General features: G+C 42.0%; 1 protein-coding gene across 1 annotated transcript; it reads left to right on the forward strand.

Annotated features, from left to right (window-relative positions):
• Nucleotides 1-2,340: 2,340 nt before the first annotated feature.
• Nucleotides 2,341-10,748, forward strand: tomm20b (translocase of outer mitochondrial membrane 20b). Its single transcript, XM_020656984.3, has 5 exons — nt 2,341-2,584; nt 6,817-6,863; nt 7,068-7,149; nt 7,346-7,488; nt 10,180-10,748. The coding sequence occupies exons 1-5, from the start codon at nt 2,461-2,463 to the stop codon at nt 10,222-10,224; spliced, it is 441 nt and encodes a 146-aa protein (XP_020512640.1). The 5' UTR covers nt 2,341-2,460; the 3' UTR covers nt 10,225-10,748.
• The last annotated feature ends 1,201 nt before the right edge of the window (nt 10,749-11,949 follow it).

Below are 11,949 nucleotides of genomic sequence, written 5' to 3' on the forward strand. Positions count from 1 at the left end.
GTTGATGGCTGACATGAAACAACAGCTGCTGCAGCAGAGGCGTGAACACACAGACACTGAGATGCTTAAATTATACATATTTTATACATTTATTTTTATATTTAAAGGTTATCTGTCAAAATGTCAAAATACTTTCTCACGTTTGAAATTCAAAAGGTAGTTCTGGAATGTTTTGTTGTTTTTGTCCCTGATATTACTTGTATATTTAAAGAAAAATAAGGGAAGGTATATTTTGAACTTTACTTTATATAAAGATATGTTCTGAAATGTACTTCAATTAATTTTGTTTTGGTAAAGTTGTAAAACCATAAAAAGCAATCGTAAGAAAATCGTATCTTGAGTCAAGTTTATCGTTACATCTTCAATATGACAGTTTAAATTATTAATAACTCTGACATCTAGTGTTTAAAATGGGTACTGCAGTCTAAATTCTAAACATTGTAGAGAGCTGTCTCCCCCCCCCCCCCCCCCCCTCCTCTCTAGAGTGGATGCTCACTCAGGTCACCATGTGGTGGACTCTGAAGCTTCAGTGTTTATCCAGCTCTGCATGGGTCTGTAAACCTTTCTGTGTTCTAACCTCTCTCCATTTTTCAAAAGCATCTCCAATATTGATCCTAGTTTGAGCACGTTTCTGCTCGTGGAGCTTATTAGAAACATGCAGAGGCTTTTTAGGTCGGGTACAATCACTTCTATCTGAACCACTTCTCTTGACCGCTTCCATCGCTGCAACACCTGTTGACCTGATAACTGCTCTCATATCTGACAAACCGAGGGGCGTCCAAAACGGCCGTGTGTGTGTGTGTGTGTGTGTGTGTATGTGTGTGTGTGTGTGTGTGTGTGTGTGTGTGTGTGTGTGTGTGTGTGTGTGTGTGTGTGTGTGTGTGTGTATGTGTATGTGGGGGGGGGGGCCTTAAAACTGTTTACCTTCTCTGGTCCAAACAAATCCAGAGCATTCAGGATAGGGTTGCCACCTTTCAAGCAGAAAATTAAAGGACACCCCGCAGCGAGGTGCAACTCAGCAGGGGCCTGACCACCACTGGCCCAACGGTGGAGTGGGGCACCAGTTGTGGTGAATCATGATTTAAAACGTTGTTTTAATGAAGTAATAAGAGTCATACTTAAAGTTTTAAGTGCTTTATTAACTAAAGTACTTAAAAATAATTTACAAAAACACAAAATTTCAGTTTAAGGCAGATACAGTAATGTATGCACAATGAAATGCAGCTAACAGGACGTCAGCAGATGATTACTACGAGCTATTTAATTTACAACTTAACTTAAAGTTCAAATAAAGTTATTAACTTAACATTAATTCATTAACAGTATTATTGAAGTGCTTTTGACACTGCTGTAACATAGAGGGGAGGAGGACAGGTTTTTAATTAAATAAACTGTAAGAATTTAATAGTAGTTCATTTATTCCTTCTGTCTGTTGTGTTTGTTGTTTTCTCATGATGAATGATACTGTTAATATGGGTTTGAACTATTTTCTTATTGTATTAATTAAGTGTCTTCTGTCGATATATTGATGTTGTATTGATGATATCTCGCCCAGGACAAACTGTGAATACAGATTTAGCTAAAATAAATGTTATCTTTTTGTTTTATGTACTGAAAAATATTCACACTATCCAAACTATACTGGAATAACCTATTTATAAACAAGTAGGCCTACAATAGTTTCCTTTACATTATATTCATTTTCACTGACACTGTCCAGCCAGTCATTACTTTCTACTCTCGTCTGTATTTCTGCTTCGTTTACGTTTCTATGGTGCACAGTGCGGGAATCAGAGGCAGACATGTTTCCTACTGACTCCTATGACTTTCTCTCACCCAATCACTGACGAGCTCTCATTGCTCATGCCAAAAAAGAACCAAACAAACCAACGGACGCTCCGAGGAGGCGGGAACTAGCCGGCTGAATGATGCTGAGTTCAAGGCATCTTGGAAATATGGGACAAACCGCGTCCCGTACTGATTCAAAACGAGACGCAATATCAAAGTGAAAAATACGGGACGATTCCGTATTTTACGGGACGGGTGGCAACCCTAATTCAGGAGCAGAATCTAAAGTTAGAAGGAGGACAAACTGGCTGCTGCATTGTTGTCAGAGAAGCCAGCACTTCAACATAGCATGTTTCCTTAATGTCTGATCAAAGTAAGGTCATTTTAAAATTGAATTTACTACATATCTTACTGATTGGTCCTTTAAAGTCATGAGACAGGAATTAAGGTTATTTTATAATTTAATTCAGGAGACATCTTGTATTTTGGCCCGTCTTTTCATTTTTAATCAGGCACTTCAAAGACGCCTACAGGCTGTCAAACATCGGGGTCCTGACGGGTCCTTCAGCCCTGAGCTGCTCCTCCAGTCTCCTTCCGTTAGCCGACAACCGGTTACAGAAAACCGACAAATTCACCGTAAATCCTGCTCAAACGGACCGGGTCCCGGGAGTTATGATGGGCGGGAGGACCAGCGCGTTGGCCGCGGGGGTGTGCGGGGCTCTGTTCGTCGGTTACTGCATTTATTTCGACAGAAAACGGCGGAGTGACCCCAACTTTAAGAACAGGCTGCGGGAACGTGAGTGTTGACCTCCTCCTCGTCCTCCTCCTCTTCCTCTTCCTCCTCCTCCTCCATCAGGCCTCAGAGCTCAGATCCGGTCCAGTGTGGCTCGGTTCGGCTCGGTATTTCTCGGTTTGTGTTGTTTTGGTTCGGCCAGCCGGTCTTCACAGTTTTAGCTTCTCTAACCCGCCCTGTAGTGGCCGTGCTAGCCGTATGTTCCATAAGGCTCTCCAGCCGAACCCCCTTTAGCTTTCTCCTCATTTTAAGATTTGATCCATAAACTGTCGTTTAAAAAACTTAAAAGTGATTCATTAACATCCAGAAACACAACACAATGTCTTCGGCTCAATTCGGCTGAAAGTTAACCAAATATTTAATTGTAAATGTATAGATTTAGTTGAATTTCCTTTGACATGATTTACTCTTACGTGCAGCTTTGTTCTGTTTAATGTGATGAAGCGCTCATGACGAGTTCCGGTCACTTCTTACTAGGGCTGTAAACATCTTAAAATGTTTAATCGTGATTAGACACAACATATAAATTAGCATTTTTAAATTCTGTTGTTTTGTATTTCAAAATAAAAATTGTTAGGCTTTTATTTTGAATTTTTGTACTGCCTTAAGATGAGAGTTCTTAACTAGCTGTGTGCTTTTATTTTGAAACAAAGTAAGGCCCTTCCGGTAGAGTGAATGACATGAGTTTAAACACAGGAAGTGGTTAGGGATCCCAAACTGACGTCAAAGGAACGGTAACAAAGGTCAATGTGTGATGTCACAAGGTCAGTGTGTGATGTCACAAGGTCAGTGTGTGATGTCACAAGGTCAGTGTGTGATGTCACAAGGTCAGTGTGTGATGTCATCAGGTCAGTGTGTGATGTCACAAGGTCAGTGTGTGATGTCACAAGGTCAGTGTGTGATGTCACAAGGTCAATGTGTGATGTCACAAGATCAATGTGTGATGTCATCAGGTCAGTGTGTGATGTCATCAGGTCAGTGTGTGATGTCATAAGGTCAGTGTGTGATGTCATCAGGTCAGTGTGTGATGTCATCAGGTCAGTGTGTGATGTCATAAGGTCAGTGTGTGATGTCATAAGGTCAGTGTGTGATGTCATCAGGTCAGTGTGTGATGTCATCAGGTCAGTGTGATGTCATCAGGTCAGTGTGTGATGTCATCAGGTCAATGTGTGATGTCATCAGGTCAGTGTGTGATGTCATCAGGTCAGTGTGTGATGTCATAAGGTCAGTGTGATGTCATAAGGTCAGTGTGTGATGTTATCAGGTCAGTGTGTGATGTCATCAGGTCAGTGTGTGATGTCATCAGGTCAGTGTGTGACGTCATAAGGTCAGTGTGTGATGTCATCAGGTCAGTGTGATGTCATAAGGTCAGTGTGTGATGTCATCAGGTCAGTGTGATGTCATCAGGTCAGTGTGTGATGTCATCAGGTCAGTGTGTGATGTCATAAGGTCAGTGTGTGATGTCATAAGGTCAGTGTGTGATCTTATCAGGTCAGTGTGTGATGTCATAAGGTCAGTGTGTGATGTCATAAGGTCAGTGTGTGATGTCATCAGGTCAGTGTGTGATGTCATAAGGTCAGTGTGATGTCATAAGGTCAGTGTGTGATGTCATCAGGTCAGTGTGTGATGTCATCAGGTCAGTGTGTGATGTCATCAGGTCAGTGTGATGTCATCAGGTCAGTGTGATGTCATAAGGTCAGTGTGTGATGTCATAAGGTCAGTGTGTGATGTCATCAGGTCAGTGTGATGTCATAAGGTCAGTGTGTGATGTCATCAGGTCAGTGTGATGTCATAAGGTCAGTGTGTGATGTCATAAGGTCAGTGTGTGATGTCATCAGGTCAGTGTGATGTCATAAGGTCAGTGTGTGATGTCATCAGGTCAGTGTGTGATGTCATCAGGTCAGTGTGTGATGTCATCAGGTCAGTGTGTGATGTCATAAGGTCAGTGTGTGATGTCATCAGGTCAGTGTGTGATGTCATCAGGTCAATGTGATGTCATCAGGTCAATGTGATGTCATCAGGTCAGTGTGTGATGTCATCAGGTCAGTGTGATGTCATCAGGTCAGTGTGTGATGTCATAAGGTCAGTGTGTGATGTCATCAGGTCAGTGTGTGATGTCATCAGGTCAGTGTGTGATGTCATCAGGTCAGTGTGTGATGTCATCAGGTCAGTGTGTGATGTCATCAGGTGGATATTACTGTGTGAGAGTTTGTTGAAGTGAAATGAGACATTCAGAGATGCAGCAGTGAGACTACAGGGAGACACTGAGGACGAGTATCTACGGAGAGCCTGAAGGGACAAAAAAGGTGCGTTTACTAGTTAATGTTGACAGCCCCAGTCTTTAGCTTCTCTCCCTGAAGTTTCTCTTTTCAGTGCTGATTAATCATCTTACATGAGTCCACGAGGTCTTCAGGTTAATGCGGCTTAAAGTAAACCTACTAATAAGAATGTCTTACTTATGTCACATTCCTGGGGCCGCTCTGGAGCGAGTAAACAAGGGCGGGGGGATTTGAGCCGTGGGGGCCCAGGGGGGAGCAGCGGAGTAAATTATCGAGATAATCTAGATTATCAATTTTGAAAATCCTCCTAAACCACAAACAGGATTTATCGCCCAGCCCTCGTGACACCTCTGGTTGAAATGTGTGGTTTGACCTTGAAGTTACCGGCAAGGTCAGGATAAAGTCACAGGATTTAGGTTAGGTTTGCTGATTACGTCACTACTTTCTAACATCGCTCTAGTTTCATTCTCTCAGTGACCTGTTTGTGTGCACCTCCGCAGACTCATTGATAAAGTCTGTTTCACAACAACAACAACAACAACAACATCCCCCCCTTCTGTAGCGTCTTCAGAGGTAGTAAAAGAGGCGGGACTGTTCAGTGGAGTCAGCAGGGGAGCACAGCGCTCTGTGTGTGTGTGTGTGTGTGTATGTGGAGCTCCCGCTGTGCCGTGCTTCCACAACGCCAAAACAGAATGTGACCTCACAGACTTGGAGAATCAATATGAAAGTACAAAGGACGTGATGACGGCTGAGCTTAGTTAGAAAAGATGTACTAAGTCTGTTCAGTCACTCAGTTTGTGAGGGGTTAATGATTCTTTGTTCCACACGTTGAGCTCAGTTTGAACTGTCCAATCATTAACCCTTCAGCGAGAGGAATCCGTCTCTCTTAAAACTCAAACGACATCGGTTCCTCTTTGGACACCACAACAACAAACACACAGAAAGTCCTACACACCCAGTGTTGGATCATTTCTTGATTTTAATCACCGAAAATTGCACGCAAACTCCGACAGATTTATATGATTTGGACCGTGTGAACGTACGACTGAAGATCTGAAGTTTCTTTAAGATTCTTTTTGATTCTATGGCTGATTTTAATAAGAGAGGATGTAACGTTTTAAAACATGTGGTATCAAAAAGGTATTTAGCTATCTAAACTTTTGACGACCTTACCAACCCAAAGACCCTGAAGTGTCTCTCATAAACACAAATACCAGCAGCAAACCTTCAGATTTTAAGGAGCTGGAACACAAATATTCAACTCTCTTGCTTGATAAATAATACATTTTCATTAAGAGTTGAGATTTACTTTGGAAAAACTCGTGAATTCAACAGGAAGAATGTTCCACATCAATAAATCATAAAGTGTGTCCTGTGTAAATGTGTCTCTGAGTCCTGACTGTCTACAATGAGGGAGAAGCTCGAGTCCCGCTGGCTGTGTTGTTGTCAGAGCCGTGTTTACATGGACGGGACGGCCGGCTCCTCCCCTTGTGTATAAAAGCTGTTTTAGTCAAGAACTAGAGAGAAGAAGAAGAACATACTCACTGATTATTTGGATGTTAGTAAGAGTTTTTAGATCACGCTCATTCTGTGTCAGTTTACATGAAATGTGAAGCTACGAGCTAACTAAAGAGCGCTAACATTAGCATGCTAACACAACAATGCAGGACACGGGTGATCGCAGCTTGAGTAGAGGACAATTTAGCTCGACTCCTTTGCGCGAATGTAGGCTTCAGTATGGAGGAGGCGTGGCCTAATAGCAGTTTGTTTTGGTTTCATGCTGGAGCTCAAGGGCGACATCTACTGGATCAAAAAGTCGCACATTCTTCCTTTAATATCCTAATCTGTGCAGTGACACACATGCACATAAAAAGTGTGTGTTCCCCTTTAACTGCATCCTGAAGGCTCAGCTTTGTTCTCGGGGATCTGACCGTCTTGTTTGTGTTCCCGTTGCAGGGAGGAGAAAGCAAAAGGTAGCCAAAGACAGGGCCGGCATCGCAAAGGTAAGCACAGCGTCTTCTTCATACTTCACGTTGGTGCAATCAATCGTTCTCTACTGGCTCCAGAATGTGAGGAAACGTTAAAGCAATGACTGATCTACTCGGGACAGTTTCAAAAGCATTTCACTGTGGGTGTGATTTAAGCTGTCTCCATGTCGGAGACCAGAAGGAAAGGAGAGGAGTTCTGAGCGTTGTGTTTTTCTGCAGCTCCCCGACCTGAAGGACGCAGAGGCCGTGCAGAAGTTCTTCCTGGAGGAGATCCAGCTCGGGGAGGAGCTGCTGGCTCAGGGTAACGCCTCTCTTTCTGCTCTCGCTCTGCAGTATTTAGGCTGAACTTTTGACCTTTAAAAGTTTTGACCTGCTGACGAGGATTCAAAGACGGCGCCTGGAGTCTTGGTTCATTCTCACATGCACCTCAAATGTCTGGACGGTTTCTGGAGTTTTGTGAAGTCGGCCTTACTGTGTCCTCATATTTTGTCCTTCAGGAGACTATGAGAAAGGTGTGGACCACCTGACCAACGCCATCGCGGTGTGCGGTCAGCCCCAGCAGCTGCTGCAGGTGCTGCAACAGACTCTGCCTCCGCCCGTCTTCCAGATGCTGCTCACCAAACTGCCCACCATCAGCCAGGTGAGACCTCCTTCTTTGTGGTTAATGTGTTTACTTTGGAGCCCCTCTGTGCAGCCGCTTTGAAGCCTCCACACCTCGTTAAGAAGTCCAGAATCAGACGGGTAGCTTCACCATGTGGTCTTCTTTGATCCAGGTAGCTGTAACACCTGCCTGACTGTCCTGGACCTCATTCAAACCACGATGTAATACTTGTACGTGGTTACCATGGCAACAGTTATAGAGTCCTAGGTTGAGTTTTAGTTCTCCAAGACCAAGACAAGTCTGTTCTTATCGATTTGATCTGGACTAAATAGGTGTAGCAACATATAAATGACAAAACGTGAAGATAGCAGTAAAGAGGATCACTCCCACGATTCCCCGCCAGCCTCAACATCAACTTTTCTTTTTGTTTGGATTGAGAGCCCCCTGGTGGAGGAATTTACAAACTGTGTTAAATCTCAGGATGATGACTAAACCAAACACAGAAGAACATAAACAACAGCAAGAACATAACAAATGCAAAATACTAAAAAATAATTAAATACAATTCAACAGAAAAGAACCCAAAGTGCACGATACCCAACAGACATATAGAACCAGACCATCACAAGAACCATCACAAGAACCATCATAAGAACCCAGGCAACACAAGAACCATCACAAGAACCATCACAAGAACCATCACAAGAACCATCATAAGAACCATCACAAGAACCACCATAAGAACCATCATAAGAACTATCACAAGAACCATCACAAGAACCACCATAAGAACCATCACAAGAACCATCATAAGAACCTAGGAAACACAAGAACCATCATAAGAACCATCATAAGAACCATCATAAGAACCCAGGCAACACAAGAACCATCACAAGAACCATCACAAGAACCATCACAAGAACCATCATAAGAACCCAGGCAACACAAGAACCATCACAAGAACCATCATAAGAACCTAGGAAACACAAGAACCATCACAAGAACCATCACAAGAACCCAGGCAACACAAGAACCATCATAAGAACCATCATAAGAACCCAGGCAACACAAGAACCATCACAAGAACCATCATAAGAACCATCACAAGAACCCAGGCAACACAAGAACCATCACAAGAACCCAGGCAACACAAGAACCATCATAAGAACCATCATAAGAACCCAGGCAACACAAGAACCATCACAAGAACCATCATAAGAACCCAGGCAACACAAGAACCATCATAAGAACCATCACAAGAACCATCACAAGAACCATCACAAGAACCATCATAAGAACCATCATAAGAACCCAGGCAACACAAGAACCATCACAAGAACCATCATAAGAACCATCACAAGAACCCAGGCAACACAAGAACCATCATAAGAACCATCATAAGAACCCAGGCAACACAAGAACCATCACAAGAACCATCATAAGAACCCAGGCAACACAAGAACCATCACAAGAACCATCACAAGAACCATCATAAGAACCCAGGCAACACAAGAACCATCACAAGAACCCAGGCAACACAAGAACCATCACAAGAACCATCATAAGAACCCAGGCAACACAAGAACCATCACAAGAACCATCACAAGAACCATCATAAGAACCATCATAAGAACCCAGGCAACACAAGAACCATCACAAGAACCATCATAAGAACCTAGGAAACACAAGAACCATCACAAGAACCCAGGCAACACAAGAACCATCATAAGAACCCAGGCAACACAAGAACCATCACAAGAACCATCACAAGAACCCAGGCAACACAAGAACCATCACAAGAACCATCACAAGAACCATCACAAGAACCATCATAAGAACCCAGGCAACACAAGAACCATCACAAGAACCATCATAAGAACCATCACAAGAACCATCACAAGAACCCAGGCAACACAAGAACCATCATAAGAACCATCATAAGAACCCAGGCAAAACAAGAACCATCATAAGAACCATCATAAGAACCATCATAAGAACCCAGGCAAAACAAGAACCATCATAAGAACCATCATAAGAACCATCACAAGAACCCAGGCAACACAAGAACCATCATAAGAACCATCATAAGAACCCAGGCAAAACAAGAACCATCACAAGAACCATCATAAGAACCATCATAAGAACCCAGGCAACACAAGAACCATCACAAGAACCATCATAAGAACCATCACAAGAACCATCACAAGAACCCAGGCAACACAAGAACCATCATAAGAACCATCATAAGAACCCAGGCAAAACAAGAACCATCATAAGAACCATCATAAGAACCATCATAAGAACCCAGGCAACATAAGAACCATCATAAGAACCATCATAAGAACCCAGGCAACATAAGAACCATCATAAGAACCATCATAAGAACCATCATAAGAACTCAGGCAACACAAGAACCCAACAACACAAGCTGAGACCAAGAGGAGCAAAGATTTAAAAAGATGTAAGAAACTAAAAGAGCTCAAAGCAAATCAAAAGAGAACAGCAATAAGAAGGTAAGAGCAGGAAAAGAAAGTAATTAAAGGATCAAAAAACCCAAAACTATAAATATATATATAAAAATAAAACATAAAAAGACAAAGTAAGTAAGATAAAAAAAAAAATTAAAAAAAGTTTTTGTGCAGTTCAGACAGCGTGAGTCCACCTGCAGGTTTTATCGATGGATTCCTTCCTCTCTACGGCTCTAACTGTTTGTTTGTTTTTGTCCTGCAGCGTATTGTGAGTGCACAGAGTCTGAGCGAGGACGATATAGAGTAAGGCGAGGGATCGACAGGAACAACCCGCCCTCCTCCTCCTTCCATTCTGACCTGCCAACACCTCGGCCTCCATCACTCCGGCCGACGTCTCTCGCTCCCCCCATCAAGGCGTCCTAAAGGAAATTCATTTTGTATTCCTGGTTTACCTGCGACAGTAGCGTTTGTTTTTTTACTAAATGACCCGTATTAAACGATCATTAACCTTAGAGAGCAAAGCGAGCGCCCGCCCCCGCTCCTCCATCGTTAAATGTGTGATAACAGGACATCGGCTTGTTCTTCTTTCAAGGCGGCGTGGGCGCACATCCTGCCCGCTTCACGCTTCAGGTTTACAGTCTGACGTGTTTGTTTATGATATCAGAAGGTTACAGGAACAGGAGGCCGCAGAGTATTTATTGTTTTGTAATCGGTCGTCTTTCTGTTTTCGGTTCTCGACCTCGAAACACTTTTTAAAAAGTGATGAAATGTTCTGTTCATCTTAAAGAGGAAAGAAAAAATAAAATCAATAAAAAGTGAACAAACTCTGGAGCTCTGTGATCTGTGATTATTTCAAATGTTGTGACAGAGCAGACACGGGTGTTTTCTAGTCTTCTGACTACTCAAAGCTCTTTTACAGCGCAGGTCACACCAGTCTGACTTTTTTCTCCGTGCGCCCCTGAACAGCTTTCATAGGAATGACCGGGGCACCACCTTCAATGCTGTATCCACTCTGTAATGCATGGTACGCGGCGTGCAGGGACTATGTGTCAGTAAAGGTGACCTCGGCTGTATCCGAATTGCCAAGTACCTCTTCAATCTGTCAGTAGACAGTACCTACTATCTGCTGTTTACTGTTAGTACCTACTATCTGCTGTATACTGTTTAGTACCTACTATCTGCTGTATACTGTTAGTACCTACTATCTGCTGTATACTGTTTAGTACCTACTATCTGCTGTATACTGTTAGTACCTACTATCTGCTGTATACTGTTTAGTACCTACTATCTGCTGTATACTGTTTAGTACCTACTATCTGCTGTTTACTGTTTAGTACCTACTATCTGCTGTATACTGTTTAGTACCTACTGTCTGCTGTTTACTGTTTAGTACCTACTATCTGCTGTTTACTGTTTAGTACCTACTATCTGCTGTATACTGTTTAGTACCTACTACCTGCTGTTTACTGTTTAGTACCTACTATCTGCTGTTTACTGTTTAGTACCTACTATCTGCTGTATACTGTTAGTACCTACTATCTGCTGTATACTGTTAGTACCTACTATTCAGTAGGCAGATATTTGTTCCTACTTCTTCTGATTCATTCAGTAAGGAAGTGACGTCATTTACGTTTCCCGAACCGGCCGCATTCACCCGTTTGTTTTTTGTTTTTTTGTTTATCTTTATTCAAGAAGAGTAATGCTCATATACAGTCAGGTAAACAAAAAACAATATCACAATGTAAATCAAGTAAAAGATTAAATAACTAAATAACATACAGTACATAAAGAAGAAATGAAAGACAGTAATATACAGAATATAAAATAAACCAATAAAGACACATTTAAATAGTGAAATCATTATTTAAATAGTTAAATCATTATTTAAATAGTTAAATCATTATTTAAATAGTGAACTCATTATTTAAATAGTGAACTCATTATTTAAATAGTGAAATCATTATTTAAATAGTGAACTCATTATTTAAATAGTGAACTCATTATTTAAATAGAGGGAGAAAGGTTTTATAAT

The sequence above is a fragment of the Labrus bergylta genome, chromosome 1 (genome assembly GCF_963930695.1).
Source record: "Labrus bergylta chromosome 1, fLabBer1.1, whole genome shotgun sequence".
Classification (NCBI taxonomy): domain Eukaryota; kingdom Metazoa; phylum Chordata; class Actinopteri; order Labriformes; family Labridae; genus Labrus; species Labrus bergylta.